We start from the raw sequence: 23,356 nt of genomic DNA, 5'->3' as shown, positions 1-23,356 counted from the left end.
TCTTGGTGGTGTTCAGGAGCAGGTTATTGTCCCCGCACCACCCTGCCAGCCGCTTCACCTCGTCCCTGTATGCTGCCTCATCCCCCCCGGAGATGAGTACCACCACTGTCGTGTCATCGGCAAACTTGATGATGGTGTTGCTGGAGTGGGCAGGGGTGCAGTCATGTGTGTAGAGGGTGTAGAGTAGTGGGCTCAGCACACAGCCTTGTGGGGAGCCAGTGCTGAGGCTGAGGGCTGACGAGGTGTGGCGGCCGACTCTCACTGTCTGGGAGCGGCCCGTCAGGAAGTCCAGGATCCAGCAGCAGATGGATGATGAAAGTCCCAGATCTGCCAACTTGGACACCAGTCTGAGGGGGAGTCTGGTGTTAAATGCAGAGCTGAAGTCCACAAAGAGCAACCTTGCTCCCTCGCTGCTCTAGGTGGGTCAGAGCAGTGTGAAGAGTTGTGGCAACTGCATCCTCTGTGGACCTGTTTTCTCTGTAGGCAAACGGTGTTTGTCCAAGGTGGGTGGCAGGTTTGACATTATATGACTCCGCATCAGTTTTTCAAAGCACTTCATGGCTATTGGTGTGAGTGCCACTGGACTGTAGTCATTCAAGCCAGTGATGGTGGTCTTCTTTGGCAGTGGGACTATAGTGGAGGATTTCAGGCAGGGAAGGACAGTGGACTGGGATAGGGACTGGTTGAAGATCCTGGTGAAGACCCCCGCCAGCTGGTCCGCACAGTCCTTCAACACTTGTCCAGGAACGCCATCAGGTCCAGCAGCTTTCCTTGGGTTTACTGCCCTTAGCGTACGCCTCACCTCGTGCTCTTCCACTGTGAGGATGTGGCTGCTGTGGGCTGGTGGATGGGATGCCGCCGCCTCAGGTGACACCTCCTCAAAGCAGGCAAAGAAGAGGTTCAGCTCCTCTGCCAGCAAGGCATCACTGTCAGCAGCTGAGAGGTTGCCAGACCTGTAACTAGTGATGTGCTGTACCCCCTGCCACACCTGCCTTGTGTTGTTGCTGCTGAGCTGGTCCTCTATTTTTCTGCCGTAAACAGCCTTGGCCTCTCCGATGCCTCTCTTTAGGTTGGCTCTGGCAGCACTGTACAGTGCCCCATCACCAGACCTGAAAGCAGTGTTTCGCTCCGTCAGCAGGCTCTTGACCTCTTTTGTCATCCAGGGCTTCTGGTTAGGATAGACCCAGATGCACTTGTCCATGGTAACAGTGTCCATGCAGAACTTTATGTAGCCCAGGATGGCTGCTGTGTAGTCCTCCAGGTCCTGATGTTGAAAGATATCCCAGTTTGTTGTTTGGAAGCAGTCCTGCAGCTGATGGGAAGCACCCTCAGGCCATGTTTTAACAGTTTTTGTTGTGGTAAGAGCACTTTTCCTGATGGGGGTGTATGCAGGGATTAAAAGCAGAGACAAGTGGTCAGACTGGCCCAGGCGTGGTAGTGGTTTAGCCCTGTAGCCCTTCTTGATGTTGGAATAGACTTTGTCCAGTGTGTTTGCTCCCCTGGTTGCACATTTAATGTGCTGATGGAATTTGGGGAGCAGGGATGAACAGAGTGAAGATAGAAGGCGAAATGGTTGAGAAATATCCATTTTGAATTGAGTTATTGTTATTTTTGATGTTATCTTATAACTTTTTGTTGTTGAGTGTTTGATGTATGGGGATCAATGTGGTTCAAGGGGGGAAATAGAAAAGTGAATCATGAATTGACATAATTTGAAAATGAATTACAATATACTGCATTTGATGTTTTTGCAAGATACTGGCTGGTGATTTCTTTTTTCCAGAACATGTTGGAGATCAATTTGAGGGTGACTGCTTGTCCAGGGATCCTCACTACGGTGGCCCTGAGAGCTCAATGCACAGCAACTTAAGAAATCGTCCACCACTCTGCTCACCTGGAACTGATTGGCTGCAGGAGCCGAATTTGTCAACAGAGCTGTCAATCATCATTCTGACAGCATCAAATAACTAATTAAAAATAAACGTCAGAAATATGAACACTTGGACGTAAATCAGCATGATAATAACTAACTATAATGAGAGAAACCATGTTTGAGAAAATGTATCTGGCGTGTATTTTGATTTTATAGTTTGACCCATGTCCCACCTGTTAACATGGAGGAGGCGGGCTTTAAGACCTATACTGCAGCCAGTCAGCAGGGGGTGCTCGAAATGTTTTGGCTTCACTTTTAGGGAGCTGTCATGTCGTCCATCTTTTTATACAGTCTATGCCTCACATGCAGAATCTGGCTGAATGCTGCAGCCCATGCCTCCAACTAAACTCAAGCCTCTGCCAAACACCATTAGCAGCAACCTCTGACTCAAGCCTCTGCCAACAACCTGAAGCTACTTCCTCCACCTGCAACCTATGAATCAATCAGCCTCTACCTGCACAATAAGAAAGACAGCTGCCTCTCATGCTTTAAACTCAAGCCTCTGCTGTAATCAAGGTTGCTGACTCCACCTGCAACCTGTGCTAACAATCTACAGCTGCCTCCACCTTCAGAATGTGGCTGGCTGCTGCAGCGCATGCCTTCAAATCCAACCTCTGCCAGCAATCTGCAGCCACCTTCACCTGCGGATTGTTGCTGACAGGCAAAAACCTGCAGCCGCTGCCTCCACCTGCAACCTCTGCCAGAAGCCACCAGCCTCAGCCTGCACAATGAATAAGACAGCTGCCTCCCATTCCACCAGCAGAATACAGCCTCTACCAGCAACCAAGCTGCTTCCTTCACTCGCAGGCTCTGGAAGAAAAAACAGCATCTATCCAGCATTTATTTTGTATTATGCTGCTCCTGTGAAGTTGAGCTGAGTACGCACTGAGTACCAAGAATTTCATTACTGGTCATGATGTTACATTGTTACGCAGTACATGACAATAAAGAACCTTGAACCTTGATATAACTTGATAGTTGATGAGACCTGAAACCTTGGGTTGGTAGAGCTTCACATTAATGAGTCCCTCTGGTTTCAGCAATCATCTCAACACTAAGCTAACAAGAATAATGAAAAATGTCTTTAAAATAGATCTTACTTTAATCAATGTCCTGAGAAAGATGTTTCTGACTGAGTAGTCAGAAAGAAAGTAGATAGATTATACTAATTTATAATTGATAAAAGATCAATCATTTAACCCTTGTGTTGTCCTTATTTTCTGTTTACACCCCTTGTTCTTTGGGTCAGAAATGACCTGCCTTGGCTAAACCCCTGAAATAAAGCAGCCTAATTGAATTTTAAACCAAAAATCTATTGTAAATGAAGAAACTGACAACATGAACATAACATTTTCTTAATCGGTGATATCTTCTCATGTGAGTGTGACATTGAAATGTGTAGGCATGGCAAAGAGAGAACTGGATGTACTCTCATGAGCTCCACTTTTAGAGCAGATGACACCACTTGATGGTATTTTCCACTGGTTTGAAGAAATGTTTTATATTGTCTGAAATCTTATTCATTTTACGTGCAAACTCTTTTGAACTCTGAACACGAGTGGGGTCAAGGAGGGGACAAGATGCACCTGCACTACAATGTTTTACTTTTGTCTCAGTTCAATCAGTAGCACCCACAATGTCTATTTGTTGTGTGTGTGTGCGTGTGTGTGTGTGTTTTCCCATTCTGTAAATATAGGCGGAGGGCTTTGTAGAACTCTGTATCATACATACAAATAAGCTAATTTGGTAAAACAAGCTAATTTGACAGCCAACACAATGACACGATTCTCTAATCTAATGTAACACGACAATTTGACCACCAGCACACCAACACAACTCTCTCAAGTTGAGCGACACATGCGTGGAACAGATCGGACAGTGTCACAAAACAGGTTCAATTCTGCTGATTTTTGCGCATGCACAGAATGGACCGGGCAGCCAGGACAGATGGGGTACTGACAGTCTCTGAACCTTCTTGTTAACATCACACAGCTCATAAAGCGCGGTGTTGTGTATGATTTTTTAAATTAAAATTAAAATTTGTTGGAATTACGTCTCTGTGTATACACCCACCTCTGCGAATGATTTTTGAGACACGCCGCTACAATCATCACTTTCATCACCCTTATATTGCTAAAATGGTAAATTGCGCATTATATACATATAGTTACATGGTCGTAATCTAGCATTGTGGAAGAGTGGTTGTAATTTATCTTGATTCCTGAGTACAGGATCTGCACTAAGTTGGTTTGAATCTTATCTATCAGATCGATCTCAGTTTGTCAATGTTCATGATGTGTCCTCTATGCAAACCAAAGTTAGTCATGGAGTTCCACAAGGTTCTGTGCTCGGACCGATTCTTTTTACCTTATATATGCTTCCTCTGGGTAATATCATGAGGAAACACTCCATTAATTTTCATTGTTATGCAGATGATACTCAATTATATTTATCTATGAAGCCAGATGAAACCAATCAGCTATCTAAACTAGAAGCATGCCTTAAGGACATAAAGATCTGGATGACTAGAAACTTTCTGCTACTTAATTCAGACAAAACTGAAGTTATTGTGCTCGGCCCAAAACACCTTAGAGACTCTTTCTCTAATGATATAGCTGCCCTAGATGGCATCAGCCTGGCATCCAGCACTACTGTTAGGAATCTGGGAGTTCTATTTGATCAGGATATGTCCTTCATCTCCCACATAAAACAAATATCAAGGACAGCCTTCTTTCATCTTCGCAACATAGCAAAAATCAGACACATCTTGTCTCAAAACGATGCAGAAAAACTAGTCCATGCATTCGTTACTTCCAGGTTGGATTATTGTAACTCGTTACTATCAGGCTGCCCTAATAAGTCACTAAAAACTCTGCAGCTGGTACAAAATGCTGCAGCACGTGTGCTGACAAGAACTAGGAAGAGAGATCACATCTCTCCTGTATTAGCCTCTCTGCACTGGCTTCCTGTAAAATCTAGAATAGAATTTAAAATCCTTCTTCTTACTTACAAAGCTCTTAATGGTCAGGCACCATCATATCTTAAAGAGCTCATAGTGCCATATTACCCCTCTAGAACATTGCGCTCCCAGGATGCAGGCCTGCTTGTGGTACCTAAAGTCTCTAAGAGTAGTGTTGGAGGTAGAGCCTTCAATTACCAGGCCCCCCTCCTCTGGAACAATCTACCAGTCAAGGTCCGGGAGGCAGACACCCTCTCTTCTTTTAAGAGTAGACTTAAAACTTTCCTCTTTGATAAAGCTTATAGTTAGGGCTGGCTCAGGCTTGGACTAGCCCATAGTTATGCTGCTATAGGTTTAGACTGCCAGGGGGATCTGACACACCAAGCTTCTCTCTCTCTCTCTCTCTCTGACTCTCTGACTCTCTCTCTCTCTCTCTCTCTCTCTTCCTCTCTCTCTGACTCTCTCTCTCTCTCTATCTGTCATATTAATGCAGCTCATTAACTCTGTATCTTCTGGTCCCATTAACATTACTAACCACATATCTTCCCGGGAGTTCTTGTGCTCCCTTGTCTTGAAGGTTCCTGAGGATCGTTGCTGCAGACCACCTGCTGCTGTGGACCTGCTCGACTGCAACAACTACTAACATCAGCCTTCCCCATAGTATCATTATTGTTGCTGCTAATGCTAATAGTAGACCTGTTGACTTCAACTGTTACAATTACGATTACCTCAGCCTTTATCATTACTCTGCTTCTCTCGCTAATTTATTTATTTATTTATTTATTTAGCCAATCTTCACCCTAGTCTATCACTATTATTGGCATTGTAACCATAAGTATGTGTCTGTTGTTGTTCATGTAACAAGGACATATGTTGTTGTGGTAACAAGAACATATGTTGTTGTTGCTGTCTTTGCCTGTCTCTATCCTGCATCTCCTTCTATCCCATTTTCGGCCCATCCAGTCGAGGCAGATGGCTGTTCAACATGAGTCTGGTTCTGCTCGAGGTTTCTGCCTGTTAAAAGGAAGTTTTTCCTTGCCAATGTGCCGAATTGCTAAGTGCTACTCATGGTGGATTGATGTTGGGCCTCTCTTTAAATAACTTAACAAAGAGTCGGTCTAGACCTGCTCTTTCTGTAAAGTGTCTCGAGATAACCCTGGTTATGATTTGGCGCTATACAAATAAAATTTGATTGATTGATTGATTGATTGAGTAACATGAACTTTCACTGCTCATTTTTAAAGCAAATGACAAGTAATTCCTGCATTTTATAACTATGATGGTTTTAATTAAGAGTGGTTGGTGAATTTATAGGCTATTTTTAGGCTATTTATGCATTCTGTCGGTCCGCAATAGTCTGATATGTGTTTTCTTATTGTTTTATTATAGCAGCGGTGTTTCCTTTTTTTTTTTTAAATACTGGACTTGTCTTGTCTCGTTCTGGGTTTTTTTGTCTCGTGACTTCCTGTTTTATTTTGAAAATTAACTCTCCCCTCCTCATGTGTCACCGTTTTGATTGTCTCCCCTGATTCCTGATCGTGTCCACCTGTTCCCCATTACCCTCATGTGTTTTATAGTCTGCGTCTCTCTTTGTCTTGTGCCAAGTGTCTCGTTCTTGTCCTGCACCACAGCCAGTTGCCACAGTCCATGTCGAGTCTCAGCCGTGTTATTCTCACGCCACGTAAGCCAGTTTTCTTTGCCTCCTTGCGAGTGATTTTTTGTTTGTACATTTCATAGTTTAGTGCCTATTTTACTTCTGTTTTATGGCCGTTTTGCTATCCTCCTTTGGAGCGATCTTTTGTTCTTATTAAAGTTTGATAGTTTTTTGTAGAGCCTCCGATTTTGAGGAGTGCGTTTTATTTTGGTCCGTTTTCTTGCGGAGTTTGGTTTTCCTCCTTTGGGAGTAATTTTGAGTTTTTCATAGTCTTTTGTTTTCCTCCTCGCGGAGAGATTTTCTGTTTGTTCTTTTCCTTTACTTTTTGATATTTTGTCCCTCCTTCACGGAGTGGGTTTTTTGTTTGGAAGATTTTCTTCCTGTGTTATTTTTCTCTGATAGATTACTTAGGTTCATAGATATTTTCATAGCCGGTGTATTTGTCACTCTGTCAAAGAGGTCAAGATTCCAATAAAGTGTGCTTTGACGGTCTACTCTCTGCATTTGAGTCCTCCTTCTAGCCCAGGCCTGACAAATCTGTGATCGGCCACGCGGTCTTTTGAAGAAAACCATGAACGTGCATTTATGAGAATTACTTAAACCTGGCTTGACTTGGTTGCACCTGTTCAGCCAGACTTGTACGTGAAACAGATTAAACCAGGATGCACTAACTAGGCTCGGTCAATCCTCGCTTTTTCTTATCCTGGATTTCTGAATTCTGCTTTTGTGAAATAGCCCCCAGGTCCAGACCGTACTCTTTGTTATGTTATGCTACATCTTCTTAAACACCAACATCATCAACAACAACAACAACAACAACAGATAATACATACATATGGTTACAATGCCAATAATAATGGTACAAAATGTAAAAATTAGCAAGAGCAGCATAGTAATGATGAAGGCTGATAATAGGAATTGTAACAGTTGAAGTCACCAGGTCTATTATTAGCATTAGCAACACCAATAATAATGATACTATGCGGAAGACCGGTATTAATAGTTGTAGCAGTCTCAGTCGAGCAGGTCCAGGTCCAGCTTGTCAGTACTGTGTTGAGGTCTTTTGGGATTGATGCATGATGATCTTATTTCCTGTTTATCTCTTTAATGTGCAGCTACCATGGAGGCTCAGCAACTGGTGTTATAATGCCTATACTAATATGCATTCAAGTTCAGCTTAAACTCTGCAATCTTGCATTGTGACTGGGTTGTGGTGGACCAGACCACAGACTGGAATCCACTGTCATTGAGTATGTGACTGGTAGTTCTCTAAATTTATCACTGAAAGGGTCTTTGCACTGAATCTGTGTGGTAAAGTCTGTACTGCAGACTCATTGTGATAATTCCCACATGTTGCCAACTCTTGTCGGGGTAAACGTAGATGTGTAAGGTGTGGTGAAGATCACGAAAGATGAGCAGCGCAGTGCTGGGGAGCCAGCATGCATTTGCGACCTTGCCAGCATTTCCCCCTGACATGTTGGTATTGAGCAGGGAATCATTTTTAGCTTTCATTGCAGATGTGTTGGTTGGAGCAAAAACAACAACCAGGAGATCAGACAGGAGATAGTAGCCAGAGCAGCTGAACGGTTTCTAGGCATAAGGCAGGTCTGACAGAGAAACAGCATCTGGATAACTCACAGGTGTCAAGGTCCAACAGTATGGAGAAGCAATATGTGTACAATGATTTTGGAGATTAATATTTTAGAGTTTTATATTCTTCAATGGAACGCCCGGAGTTCAACTGGAAATGGCTAGGAATACATGAGATTTGTTGCTGCATTTAAAGAGAAACCAGAATTGATATGTATCCAAGAAACATGGTAAAAGCCCGGCCTTGATTTTGTCCTTCCAGGTTATGAATGTTTGAGAACTGATAGATCTGATAGATCAGGTGGGGGATGTGCAACGTTTATTAGGTCAGGAATTCAGTATAGGAGACTTGATATAAACTCTGAGCTTGAGTGTTTGGCTGTGATGGGAGGCCAACCAGGTTTCATATTGTAAGGAACACTTAGCCAGAATTGGAGAGTGGGATATTGTGGACAGATCCATACAGTGATCACTACCCAATTCTGTGCAGATTTGGTCAGAAGTTAAGAATAGAAATGGAAAAGAGGGTAACCAGATATAACTTCTCAGGCTAAATGGGATGAATTTCTGGACAGAGCTACAATTTTAGCAGGAGAAATAGAGTCTGGCTCTGTAGATGATTGGAATGTATCCCTTGGCTTGACGATCCTGCGAGGCAGAATCCCAAAGCTCGTAAGCTGGTTGCTTGGTGGAATAAAGAGTGTGACGTAGTTGTGAGAAACAGAAATAGAGCATATAGAAAATTAAGGAAGCATCCAATGCTATGTTATGCGATGGAATATAAGAGGTTCAGGGCAGTAGCAAGAAGAGTTATTTCCATGCCAGAGGTATGGCTTTTTGGCTGCAACTCTTCCATGAAGACCACTTCTGGCCAGACTTCTCCGCACAGTAGATGGGTGTACCTGGGTCCCACTGGTTTCTGCGAGCTGATGGCACTGCTGGATTTCAAAGGGAAATAAGCTTGATGTGTTTTTCATCTGCTGCACTAAGTTTCCTTGACCGACCACTGCATCTACGATCCTCAACGTTGCCCTTTTCTTTGTACTTCTTCAAAAGAGCTTGAACAGCACATCTTGAAACCCCAGTCTGCTTTGAAATCTTTGTCTGGCAGAGACCTTGCTGATGTAGTATAACTACCTTGTGTCTTGTTGCTGTGCTCAGTCTTGTTATGGTGTATGACCTGTGACATTAAACTGTCTTCCACAACCTCACCTTGGTAGCAGAGTTTGGCTGTTCCTCACCCAGTTTTAAGCCTCCTACACAGCTGTTTCTGTTTCACTTAATGACTGTGTTTCAACCTACATGTGAAATTGATGATTATTAGCACCTGGTTGGTATAATTGGTTGATCATACACCTGACTATAATCCTACAAAATCCCTGACTTTGTGCAAGTGTACCTATAAGAATTGATGCTGGTTTGAAAGCAAAGGGTAGTAACACCAAATATTTATTTGATTTAGATTTTTCTTTTGTTTGCTCATTTTGTAAATTGATAAATAATAAACAATTATTTATATTTTTGAAAGCATTCTTAGTTTACAGCATTTTTTTACACCTGCCTAAAACTTTTGCACAGTACTGTATTTATGAACATTGGGAGAGGATTTGGACAGTCTCTGTTTGCGGATAATGGTGCTATTTGGACACTTTAAAACAAGTTCAAGGGGCCTTAGGGAGTTTTCACATTAGGTACGATTGTTTCGTAAGAAGAGTATCATCAACTACACGACATTGTTTATGTAGAAAAGCACACAAATCGCATGATCCCAAGCCCATACAATGGAGTCAACTTTCACACTATGCCTATTATTAATATTTTGGAGAAAACCTCAAGAACGACCCTCTCACCTATCTTCCTATGGTATCAGGCATGGCCATGCGGTTCAGAGGATGAGATCGGCGGGTGCTCATACTCGAGACCACCTTTTCAAGTAGACTCAGGCACGGATCAACGAACTGTACCCTAGTGCGGTACACAGTGATCACTCCAATCAAACAAGTTTCAGTAGAGGACTGGGCAGACAAATGGGCTTTAAAATCTCACATGCAATGTCTAAATTTATGAGCTTTGGTTTCAGACGCAAGCTACCTAACCTTGGACTGCTCTTGTATGGGTCCTCTTTAGAGAGGGGGAACATTTTTACATTTTGGGGTGTTTTGTTTGATGAACGAATGACTTTATCACATTTGGTTATCATTTTTGTTATATCAACTGCCAAAGTGCTAGATGTCATGAGAAGTCTGGCGGGACTGAGGGGCAGGGAGGGGGTCCATGCATTCAATATACAAGTCAATGATAAGATCTGTATTCGATTATGGATGTTTTGTTCATGGCTCAGCTGCTTAATCATGGCTTAGTAAATTAGACACTCTGCAGGCCAAAGCATTGAGGTTCTGTTTTGGGGCTTTTAAAACTTCCCTAGTCCCTGCACTGCTCATAGAAAGGAGAGAAATGCCCTTATGGTTAAGGCGCATTAAGTTTAAGCTGCAGTACTGGGTAATACTGAGTGGCTCCATACAATCCTTCCCAGCTATGTGTCTTTTGCAGGAATCATGGGATTCTGATTTTAAGATCAAGTTCAGGCCATTTTTGAGAACATAAATCAGTGGGCAAGGAAACAGAGAATGGACCAGGAAAGCATAGCAGAACATATGGTCACCTGTGCCTTTTTGGCTAATGCAAGAAGTGGTCCATCTAACCTTTTTATATGAAAAGAACAATAATGGGATAGGCCCTAAAATAGAGCATTATGTAAACACAAAAGCAAGATATTATTTAAAAATTGGTTCTGTGGCAGGGTTGGAAATAAATCACACGCCAATGCGGGTGTTTTGTGCAGTGTCGGGTGGCAAGTGGCATATACAAACAGGTAATGTAATTGCAGTGTTGGCCATTAACGTTGTGGTGCTCTTTTATCTATTAAGCAGTGCGGTAGCATCCACACAAGTTATAATCTCCTACTACAAAGTTGCAGCACACGGAGCTCTCTAATGCGGTATATAATACCGCAAAGTACTGCAAACTGTTAAGAGTCAGTTATGGTGCTTTTCGACCAAAAGTACCAGGAACTTTTAGTTCCAGGAACTTCTCTTCAAGGACCTAAATGGTTCCTGTGACCCATTGTTGTCTGCGTTTCCACAGCGGCCTAAAGTCCCAATGAGGTATGAAGAAACAGTAAAAGTAACTACATTACAGCGCCAGTCCAGTAGGTGGCGGTAATGCGCCTTTTACCTGGTTTGCCAACCGCCATTAGAGCTCGAAGAAGAAGAAGAAGAAGAAGAAATAATCATTTATGCCACACTACAGTTCTTGATCGTGCTTTAATGCATTGCAAATGGATTCATTGAGCACGAAAGCTCACGTCTCCTACTTCCTGTAGGCACACAAAACCTCATGCCGTGTGTACTGTGGTTATAACTGCTAAATGTATACACAAGATCAGCATTGCACATCTGCTCCGTGAACTGTCGGTTACTGTCACGGCTCAGATAATGCTGATTAAAAATACAGTACATTTGAACACCATTAGAAACGGTTGATGACATACCATATAAATGACACAACAGCAGCCCACAGGGGGTTGTTATGTTAAAGGAAAATAGACTTAAAAGTCCCAAATAATAAGAAAAATGATTGTTAATTGTTTATATGGACATGAAAACATACTGCATTAATCTGGTTTAATTTCCTGTATTTTTTAATATTGCAATAAATATCGCAGAACAAACAAAAAGATATCGCTAAGTTTTTTCCCCAGTATCATGCAGCCCTAGTGGGCAAAATAAAACTCGACCAATCAGAAATGATCAGCACTGCAGCCCTGAAAGTCCTGGACCTTTGGAAAGTACTACCCCCTGAGTAGGGACTTTTCAGGGGGTAAGTCAATTACCCTGAACTACATTTAGACCCTGGTTCCTGCTGTTAAAACACACAGAGTTCCTCAAAAGGTTCTTAGTTCCTGGGAAAATGCATGCTATCAAAAAGAACCTTAATGACTTCACCGCATATGCAGACGTGTCTGTGTAGCGGACAGTCGTACTTCCGTTCCATATGACGGTGACATCGCAAAAGATAGTTTGGGAAAATCAGCCTGGGAGGATACAGCTGCAATGAAGACACTTACCATCCTGAAGAATGTCAGTATTTTATTTAAAGGGGCTATATTTAAGATATTACATGTATTTATCAATCAAATATCATTTTTATTGCCAATGTGGGAAAGGATAGCAGAGGAACTGATAAATTGAGACCTTCATCAACTTCCTCCATTGGCCTTAACAACCTGTGGGCTGATTTTAATGTAAAGCAATCAGGCCGGTTTTGCCACGAAACAAGAGGATGTGACGTATCTGCTTGTTCGCGAGTACCTCTGCTGAGAGCTCATTCTCTGCCTTACAACACGAGACAACGCAAGCTGTGAAATGGAGCTGGATAATGCCAACAAACGAGTGGCATCCACAACAACACCAACACAAACTACACACAAGAATAAAAACATAACAAAATGTTATCTAGTGAAGCCCGTCTGACCAAACAGGAATGTGATCCATGTCAGGGGGAAAACTAGAGTCAACATCGGCAGGGCATGCGAATCATGGAGACCTTTCATTGCTTTTGGGTATCAAAACAGACCCACAACTTATTGTTGTCATAGAAACAAAACCCGCGTGCAGCATTTTTTCTCTCACAGCACAAGTGCTTCATCCCAGCTCTCTCCAGCCGCCCTGCCCTGCCTGGCTAATGTTCGCTAATGCTTGTGATAATTTGCTGGTTCGCCGGTGTAATTTGCCGTTTGGTTACTAAGCACAATGCCGGAGTCATGCAGTGTAGTCATGTTAGAGCTATAAGGCTAACCTTAGCATGCTCGCTAGCGTTATGACAACCAAAATACTATCCGAGTGTGTATGTCATTGTTGTCAGTCTAGTCAGTCTAAATAACTTCGCCACCAAACATGATATTAACTGAGGTATTATGACAAACAGTGTTGATTTTGAACAACATGTTACCTGTCAATGAACACGTCTCATCAGTGAAAGTAAACAGAGCCGATGAGTTCCGAGATTGAGCATGCTCAGTTTCGTGTGTCTTCGGCAAAAACCCCAGATGCTCGTTCATGCGTGCGAGTGTCTGCACAAGCGCGTACAAGAGGGTTGACTGCAGTTCCCTCAACGACCGACCGTGTCGCTAGGGATGAGGATTTTCTGAAAGTTACATAGCACCTTTAAGAGTTTAAATATTTACCTTATGAAATAAAGTAGCACATTTAGCTAAATAATAATGATATTGCTCATCTCTTCTTAATTGTCACATGCAGTTACACATTGTCGGTTAAAGCAAGAAATTGGCTGGTAAAAGAATTTAGTGACTTGTAGATTTTGAAATCCACCAGCCACAGTGGCAGGTGGACAAAAAAAGTTAATTTCCAACCCTGTTCTATGGACCCAGAGAGTGGGAATGCAGGATTTGGGGGTTTTGTGGCTCAGCCTGGATTTGAGTTTAATAAGCGAATCTCTAATGGGAGGGAGCTCTGTTTTCACTGCCGAACTGTTAGCAATTCTCTGGGCGTGGATAGAGGACATAAATCCAAATTAAGTATTCATTTGTTCTGATTCAGCAGCTGCGCTTATCACTTTAAAAGGAGGCAAATCAAAAGCTCATCCTGAAATAATTACTAATTACATAATGACATTTTAGCTGTCTTGTGTAGAGTTGGGAAGACTGGTTGTGAAGTAGAGTTTAGCTGGATTCCCGGGCATGCTTGAGTTGAGAGAAATTAAATAGCAGAATCCATAGCAAAGGCAACCCTCAAGAAAAAGTAGATGTGAAAGTACCCCAGGGAAGATGGAACTTAGAGGAAAAATCAAGGAGAGTTTTGGAAGTGAATGGCAGGGACTACGGGAAAAGGAGACCAATCAGAATCAGTTTTATTGGCCAAGTGTGTGGGCACATACAAGGAATTTAACTCTGGGTTTTCTTTTTTTTCTTCTCTCTCGATGTACAGACACACATACTAAACAGACATACTAAACTTAGAAACAAAGACAGGTTAGAAAAGGTAACACAGACACTTAGACACTAAAAACGTCTAAAACTACTATATACAGACCTATGGATACAAATACATTTTACACACTTTTAATATATATATAAATATACATTATTTAAAGAAAGTACAACAACGCTTATAGACAGGAGACAATAGTGCAATAATGGAATAGAGAGTGCAAAGGTGCAAAGATAAACATGGTTGTGAAACAGGTTGCTATGTACAAGAGGTAGATGGTTGTAGTATTTACAGTAGTTACAGAGAATGGATTGAAAGGGAGGCACTATTTCTCTTTTCAACTTCAGATTAAGAAAGGCAGTTATTATTTGAGAACACGAAGAGACTCTGTTAAAATTTGGACATTCTGGGTTAAATCATTATTTATGCATAATAGGGAAGCATAATACTGGACTTTGTGAATGTTAGCATGCTGAAACAATCAAGCATGTTTTACTTTACTAGTACAGAAACGAAAACATTGTATAAGACATTGTCAGACTTAGGAATATTATCATTTTCAATTAAGTCCTTCTTTGGCCATCTTGACAACCACCAACTGAACATGAAAGCAGTTTTACAGTTCCTGCATGATTCAGGGCTGTATGTGAGGGTTAAAAAGGGGTTGTGTCCGTTAGTTTGTCCAGTGGATGGCAGTAATACGCCTAGTACCGTCTAAACTGCCTAACTCGCAAAAAGAAGAAGAGGAAGAAGAAGACAGGATATGATGGCAGCATAGTTTATCGCTACTAAGAGATGGAGTTTCAGAGACAGAGCTAGCCAAGGCAGTAATATGCTTCCTTAAAAACCGATCCCAGAATATAAAACTAATTAAAGTATCAGAGTGGTTACCGTCTCCACACCGGTGGGAGGCAGTAATGCAAACAACGTGCCTGCCTTGTCTGCCGGAAATAAAAGAAGAAGAACAAGAACAATAGTTTATCGCTTGGACATGCGCAGTAGCGCAGACTAGTGGGAACGACCACTGGAAGCGGCGGAAAATACAGGGGATTTAACATAGCATTTCTTAACTTTAGTTTTGGTGGCCATCTTCAGTTGTACAGGTATTTTCACTGGTAAGGCATTTACTTCATGTTTAGTTTGGCTCTTGTTGCCCATGAATATCCATTAATCTATTCCTACGATCTATATGTTTTACGCCATACCATTCTTACTAACCTAGTTAACCTAGCTTTAGCGATAGCAATTGGCTACCAGAATGCTTGTCTGTTACCAAGGTGGAAATTAAACCTATGTCATATTTGTGCTTTAAATGAACTTTAAATGTGTACATTTTTGTTAATGGGACGACCCTGTCTACCATGATTACCTTTGGTGGCTAGCTACAGTTGGCTAATGTTACTGTTAAATCTGTGTTCTCAGGTGCCGTTAGCTGGGATTGAGTTGAGTAACGATGTGAGGGCAATGCATGGCGAAGACCCACATCCACCATATTGCTCAGTAGGGTTACAGTTTTATTGTAAAGGAGGCCAGGTAAGTTACCATAAAGTTACAAGCGAAGAGAGCCACCCGTCGGTCTTTTCATTAAATACGGATAGCACAATGCTGATGGACCTTCGTGTGTTTGTGTTTGTCACTTCCCTTTAACTACCAGTCCAAAACTAAGTTCATATGTAGCTAGTAACCATAGCAATTGACCTAGTTCAAGTACTCTTTCTATAATAGCTTTGAATGTCTGCAGTCGGATTTTCTTTGGGGAAATTTCGAAGTTAATTGCCTTATCCCATGACCCAAAAAGCAGCAATTAACCTAGTTCTAAAGGATGTTTCACAATCACTGCTGTATGCACTTATTGAAGTCTATTGATATTATAAGAAATGTCTACTAACATTGTTAATCACCAAGGTTGCTTCATCTTAAGCCACAACTACACAACTGGTGTAATTACTTCCGTTTTCCAGTTATTGCCTCTCCCCGCCCCTCAGCAATTTACATTTACCCTTCTCAAAAGGTCTCTCATTTTCAGTTTATTGCTCATCACCTTCTTAATGGTGTTGTGTATAATTTCTTCAGGTCTAGCATCAGATATGGCCCGTGGGCACCAGAAGTTCCAGTCCCAACAGAAGAATGCCAAAAAGCAGGCAGACATCAAGAAGAGCAAAGGCCATGACCAGAAGGCAGCAGCTAAGGCTGCTTTAGTATACACATGCGCTGTATGTCGGGTATGTGCTTAGGAGCAAAACAACGCAGATAGTTATTCCTTTATGGTGTCATTTAACCATTATGTTAGAATGGAGCTCAGTAGATATGGGGCAGGCAAAGGAGCCACATGCCTTTTGTAAACTGTGATATGTTGTCAACAAAGGGCCTTTTTTGTGACAATTTGTGTCAAAGAGACTGTTGTGTAAGTTCGCTTCAGGCAGTGCCTGTAGCAGATCAGCTTACTTCACATATTTTTTACTGCAGTTTCTAACTACTCTACAATTTCAAAAGCCACTCTGAGGCATCAGTTTATTACACTGCTCAAAAAAATTAAGGGAACACTTAAATCAACCATCAGATCTTGATGAACGTATAATTCAAGTTGAAAATCTTTGCTGATGTACATTATATAAAGAGAGAATAAAATGATGTAACAACGGTCAAGGGAAACCAAAATCATCAGCCCATTGAGGGTTGGATTCTCAATTACACCCAAAATCAAAGTAAAAAAATGAAATCACAGGCTGATCCAACTCGCGTGAATGTCATCATGGCAACTCATGATGTGACTCAGTAGTGTGTTTGGCCCCGCAAGCTCACATGCACTCCCGACAATGTCTGGGCATGCTCCTGATGAGTCGGCGGATGGTGTCCTGGGGGATCTCCTCCCAGACCTGGATCAGGGCATCAGTGAGGTCCTGGACAGTCTGTGGCGGTTCTTAGCGGCGTCTGATGCACCGATACATAAAGTCCCATAGGTGCCCAATTGGATTTAGGACGGGGGAACGAGAGGGCCAGTCAATGGCATTAATGCCTTTGTCATCCAGGAACTGCCTATACACTCGGTCCACATGAGGCCAGGCATTGTCCTGCACTAGGAGGAACCAGGAGGTATCTGACAGTTTGGTCAGAAACATGCCAGCCAGTAGCCTGCTGGAGGTCATTTCGTAGGGCTCTGGCAGTGCTCCTCCTGTTCCTCCTTGCACAGAGTAGCAAATTTCGGTCCCGCTGCTGGGTTGATGCCCTTCTACGGCCCTGTCCAGCTCTCCTTGTGTAACAACCGGTCTCCTGGTACCTCCTCCATGCTCTTGAGACTGTGCTAGGAGAAACGGCAAACCTTCTTGCGACCGCACGTATGGATGTGCCATCCTGGAGGAGCTGGACTACCTGTGCAACCTGATTGGGCTGCAGGTACCGCCTCATGCTACCAGTATTGACAAGGACACTAGTAGAACACAAAACTAAAGAAGAATCAGTCAGTCAGTATCAGGAGAGAGCAACTGTCTGTGGCCACCGCATGCAAAACCATTCCCTTTTTTGGGGTTGTCTTTCTTTTGCCTCTCCATTGTACCTGTTGTCTCTTTAATTTGCACCATAGCAGGTGAAATTGATTCACAATCACTTGTGCTTCCTAAATGGACAGATTGATTTCCCTGAAGTTTAACTGACTTGGTGTTATACTGTGACGATTAAGTGTTCCCTTCATTCAGCAGTGTTGTTAAGTTGTTCATAAAAAATATTTGCTTCATAAAGTGTAGTTATGGGCAACATTGTATTGAACTGTATCTAATTATTAGGTGTTTCTTATGTTTTGTTCCCATGTTGTTGGTCAATAAGGGTGGACAAAAGACAAGATACAATAATTTGATAATATAGTTAAATAAACTTCTCTCTGGTAACAGCTGAACATTAGAAGTTTCCCAAAAGTAAGATGTATCGTAGTACTGTTTCATAGGACTAAATTGGTTTTCATGGTCAGTGCTAATAAACTGGCAGCGCAGATTGCTACCCTATTTCTACCAAGCTAACAGCAGAGTCTGGATCAGTTTTGAAGGTGCACTGAAGTCTCATTTGTTGTTTCGGCAACATTGCCCATGATGGATAGATGAACCGTAGCTGATCCATGGTCCCTTTCTGCATCGGTGAACTACATTCAAAACTTTACTTCTCCTAGAGGCACTCTGAAGGTGGTTGAAAGCTACCTCAGAAAGTAGTTTGGGGAGGCTCTGCCCAAAGTTTCTGTCTCTCCCAGACTGTATTGTCACTACCTTTTTGAAATTGTCTATTGCAGGTATGAACATGGGCAAAACTCCAAGTGCTTCTTTGTGCACTTTTCTGTCCATAATCCTTGGGTTCCCAGCTTCACCACTTTTGTGTGTGTGTTCACCGCTTCAATTCTTTTTAAGTCTCAATGTTGGCAGTGATGAAGTTCAATATAATAGCCGGGACAGATATAATTCTATATCTACAAATTCTAGCTTTTCTTTCTATCTCCTTTTTTGTCTTTTCATTTGCTTCTCATATACTGTCTGTCGAAATATATATTTTCTAGTTTTTAATTATTACTTTTATTTTTTTGTTTACACTTTCTCAGACACAAATGCCTGACCTGAAGACCTTTAAGCAGCACTTTGAAAGCAAGCACCCAAAGTCCCCAATGCCTCCGGAGTTGGTTGGTGTGGAAGCGTAACAGATTCATCCCTCTCTCAGTAAGAAAATTGGGGCTGATTCTGGACAGCCTAATACATTTTGCAGTGTTTCAGATAAAATATTAACGCTATAACTTCAATTAATTTGTATATATATATATTTATTTTTTTATTTTTTTAAGGATGCATTATACACATTGTGCTACACGGGTACTGAAATTGTGGATTGGATTTTTTCCTCAGATTTTTATTAAATGCATGTATTTCAAGTCCACTCTAACTTTGCAATATGGAGCAAAGTTGTAAAAGTTGACCGATTACTTACTATGTTATTTCCATGACACAATGTTTTTGAGTCCTGTTTTAATTGAGTTGTGGGGTGGCTGTGGCTCAGTGGTAGAGTCGGTCGTCTTTCAATCGGAAGGTCGGAGGTTCGATCCCCAGCTCCGTCAGGCTACATATCGAAGTGTCCTTGGGCAAGACACTGAACCCCAAATTGCTCCCGGTGGCATAGCCAACGGGTATGAATGTGATATCTGATTGACAGTTGGGCACTTTACGTAGCAGCCTCTGCCATCAGTGTGTGAATGGGTGAATGTGATATGTAGTGTAAAAGCAGCTTTGAGTGGTCGCAAAGACTAGAAAAGCGCTATATAAGTACAGTCCATTTACCATTGAGCAATGGGGTGACTGCATTAAACATTTGAACAATCTTTTACTTTGTTAGAAGGGGTCTGATCAATGAATGAATGAAGATAAAAGTTTGCACTGGGTGTTGTTAAAGATAACACTACTCCTTTCGTCCAGTGTCTCAGCATTGTCATGACAAGTACGCAACATTAGTATGCAATTTGATTATAAGTATTTCATAATAACTTCATCACTTTTGTACTTTGCTCTGTAACCTGTCTCACAATGTCATCTCTGAAGATATGGCATATCTGAAAAGCATCCCAAGTGAAGTCTCGCTCTTCAGTGTTTATTCATCATGGTGATACGAAACCTGCATTTAAATCTTAAGTACATTACACTGTAAGTTAGCTTTTAGTTTGATTTGTTTTATATTAGGTTGTTAATAAAGCATGCTAATTGTGAGAGAATTAATTTTTTAGGAGGAAATATTTTGAATGCATTTGGACCCACTGGTCATTAACCACTGACACATTGTATCACTGTGCTAAAGTCTTGACTAACAACCAGCGATGTTTTTACTTTTTTATAATCTTTGTCGAAGCCATGTAATGTATAGCCCTTTTAATAAAGGTGTTACTTTTATTTAAAAAACAAAACAAATATGTACTGTATTCTTTTTTTTAAACATGAACTCGCAATCATATGAACACTAATGCACCCGTCAGTGTATTTAATCACACATCGATTTTTATTTTTCCGTTCCTTCTATTTAGTGTTTTGTTAGACCTCATACATTTAATCTCAATAATGTGAGTTTTGTAAGCCTGTCAGACTATACGCTTCTGAGACAACATAACCCCTCTTGGCAGTTCATCAGATTCAGAATCGAGTCGCCAAGTAGTTTAAGTATTACAAGGACTAATGATATAAAAATAGAATTAAAAAATAGGAAACAAAGTGAACAGCACCTTCTTTAGAGCAACTGAAAAAAATATTTTTAAAAATGTAGAAAATTATTATTTAATATAGGCTCATATCCAATAGGTATATATATATATATACGATAGTCTTTGGTGTATGAAAAGAGTTCAAAAGTTTGTACAGGAGTATGTAGTGTTTTTCCAAGGCAGTGTGCAAAGGTTTACTGTTTGAACTACATAGACAATGTTCAATGTATGGAAATAATCTACATTAAGTATGTTTATGTAATGTTAAGATAAGATAAGATCCTTTATTGACCCCCAGGGGGGGAATTTGAGACAATGCATAGATTGTCCACATTTTGTGATAAAAAATTAATGCTATATGGTAGCATGATTTTATTACTTAAGTGTGAGACATGAAGCAATCAAAATCCATACAAAAAGCATCATAAGCGTTTAACTGGGTTGCGTTTTGATAACGGCCAAGGCCACAGAATATGATCTGCCCCTTGTGCTCGATGGATTGGGGCATTGTCATCTGGAGACCAATCCCATCAGGACAGAGACCACAAAAAACCCACAAAAATGTAATTGCTGGATTACGGTATTGGTCCAATTCCAAATCTTAATAGTATGACTTCATCCAGAGTGAGAAGTTTTCTCACTTTGTATGTGTAATAGACACCAGCAATAATAAAAATGATAGAGACTTTAGAATTTTGGGTTCTTAAATATCCTCTAATAGCATGACAGATGGCAGTGTATAATGACTCTAAACATTGTGTAAAAGAGATTATGTGATAGACCTCAGTCTAACTGGATACAAATTGAATTTACTTACAAATTCATTAACTTAATTTCAAATTCACAGCCAGTTTTTTTTTTTTACTACTGCAAACACAGGTACAAATATGATAATGTGGTACAATCATAGGAACAATACTAATACCTGTAGCACACTCCCAAGTTATGTTATTATATTTGCAAGAGATACAAAATCAAGGGACGTGAAAGAATGTTTTGTTTTGTTTTAATAATTCTATGTTGATTATTACTTGTGGTCTTTTAGTGTCTGTGTTTTTATGCCTTTAGGACAGTCTGAGAAATGAGGTGGTGCATGTCAAGTTCACCAGTGAGGGGGACCGCTTTTAAGTTTTTAGACTGTTTGTCCCCAGTTTGGGTCAAGCTTCAAATGCATAATGCATCTCAAAAGAATTTGACTTTTTATCCTGAATCTTAGTTGTTAAAGGTCTCTACTACACCAAGATACAGCTCAGTATTCTGAATTTCCTCAAGGAAATTATGCTGTTTTTGCATGACTTGTGAAGAGATAAATGCATATTAGTTTATTTGTGTATTTAACAGTATTAGGGAAAGACATTATTGGAACATTTTTGCACCTGGATCTTTTAAATTAGAAGTATGTCAAGCCATTCAACTTTACTGATAAATCTCAGGGTGTTGCTGGGAAACTCTTGAACTTAAGTGCCCATAAGTATGTGTGGGAGCATGTGCGTACAAGGTCTAAAGATGTGGTTGATAGATTGTGAAAACTCATCTAACCGGTTAAGCATCTTTAACCTACAACTCATCTTACTCTTTTCCCCTTCACTTGTAATCCCTATGTTTTAGTATTATACCAACACCATGATAAGTAAACTAAAATATTATTTTAAAGTGGTGCCTAATTCTACATCCAATAACCTGATCTTCCCTTAAATAGGTTACAAGCTTGAAATCATGGCCCTGAGAGGAAAACATGTGACAAGGCAAAAATAGCTTCACTCTCTCCCCTTGGAAACCAGACAGAATGCAGAAATAGTAGTTTCTATTAGGCAAGATGTACTGTAGCAATGTGCCTTGTATTCTAGTTTCAATGCCCTCAGCATTCCAATACATACTTGTAAATGCTGTTCCAGACACCATTTTCTAATTTGGTCATAGAAGTATTAGTCTGGTGGTCTCTAGGTAAAATGTGACTCCATCACCAATTCCATCCAATCCATAGAGCCATGATCTGTGTTACAGCTCTCATATCCCATTGAACTTGATTGAGGATTTCAGAGCCTGTAATGCATTTAGGGTCCTCAGTGAACTCGATTTTATTGAGGAGTTTGACAAAGATCACGGTTGTGATATAATTTGGTATCAAAATCAAAATGTGCTTGTACTGACTACATTATGTGCAATCATTTGTCATCAGTTGTCTGTATGGAAGACAGGGTGATGAAGGGGAAACTACAACTCCCACACTGGCTGCTTCCCAAGTCTCTTATTTGATAGCTCCTCGCTCCTCGCTCCTCGCCCGAACCGGAAGTAGTTCCGGAGCCGCCATATTGAGGATCGTCTCAAAGCTCTTATCGCTGCTCGGAGGAGAGAGGAGCGAGGAGAGAAGAGGGAGTTCCGAGGAGCGATAAGCGAGGATACACGAGAACAGCCTCCACGGAAGTCTTTTACTGGCCGACACGCCCCCTTATTACAGATCAGTTAGTGATTGGACGCTGCAGCAGATCGGACTTATGTGAAACTTCACAACATCACCGGAGTTTCATACCGCAGAGAGGAAGAAGCAGACCTTAAAACAGACTTTACAGGGCACCTTGAAACCGACTATAAACAACGTCGGTATAATGAGTTGGTATCTGACAAGCTGAGATCATTTACAACGAAATATTGATCATAACTTGTCGTAAAATATATATGTGAGGTGAATAACTGCAGATTTGATTTGTTTTCTGGGTCAACATCTGCGTAAAAATAAGTTGTCTAAAAATCAAAAGTGGCAAAAACAGATTCATTTCTATTAAATTTAATCTAAAGAAATACCTCTTGTCATGATCAGTTATTTCCCTGCTAACTTTTATTACAGATGAATGAATGAAGAATTCAGAGGGAGCAGGAGAGTCTCTCTGTCAGCAGGTAACACTACGTGTGAGCGTGATCATCAGTGAGGTCGGGTTTGATCAGCGTGACGTGATTTCTATTTATCCTAAAACTTTTAGCCTAATCAATCACTTTCATAGTT

The 23,356-nt window shown here is 41.1% G+C and overlaps 1 protein-coding gene across 2 annotated transcripts; it reads left to right on the top strand.

Moving 5' to 3' along the window:
• The first annotated feature begins 14,995 nt into the window (after positions 1 to 14,995).
• LOC138583548 (zinc finger protein 706-like) lies at positions 14,996 to 20,035 on the top strand. 2 transcript variants are annotated; one of them, XM_069655406.1, is made up of 4 exons: positions 14,996 to 15,259; positions 15,567 to 15,677; positions 16,218 to 16,366; positions 18,721 to 20,035. In XM_069655406.1, exons 3-4 carry the CDS (start codon positions 16,232 to 16,234, stop codon positions 18,814 to 18,816), a joined length of 231 nt encoding a protein of 76 aa, XP_069511507.1. In that variant the 5' UTR covers positions 14,996 to 15,259; positions 15,567 to 15,677; positions 16,218 to 16,231; the 3' UTR covers positions 18,817 to 20,035. The 2 variants fall into 2 exon arrangements, with proteins under 2 accessions (XP_069511507.1, XP_069511506.1); XM_069655405.1 differs by having other exon boundaries at positions 15,567 to 16,366.
• The last annotated feature ends 3,321 nt before the right edge of the window (positions 20,036 to 23,356 follow it).

This window comes from Semicossyphus pulcher, unplaced genomic scaffold (genome assembly GCF_022749685.1).
Source record: "Semicossyphus pulcher isolate SPU_LCO1_2020_fin unplaced genomic scaffold, fSemPul1.0.p SCAF_9, whole genome shotgun sequence".
NCBI classification, from domain to species: Eukaryota; Metazoa; Chordata; class Actinopteri; order Labriformes; family Labridae; genus Semicossyphus; species Semicossyphus pulcher.
The sequence above is the reverse complement of the archived record's forward strand: the minus strand, read 5'-3'. Positions and strand labels throughout refer to the sequence as shown.

What these genes read in the sequence shown, in the direction of transcription:
- LOC138583548 (XM_069655405.1), top strand. Translation starts at nt 16,022, where the DNA reads ATGTCTACTAACATTGTTAATCACCAAGGTTGCTTCATCTTAAGCCAC. An exon ending in ACACATGCGCTGTATGTCGG is followed by an intron (nt 16,367 to 18,720) that starts GTATGTGCTTAG and finishes ACACTTTCTCAG; the next exon opens with ACACAAATGCCTGACCTGAA.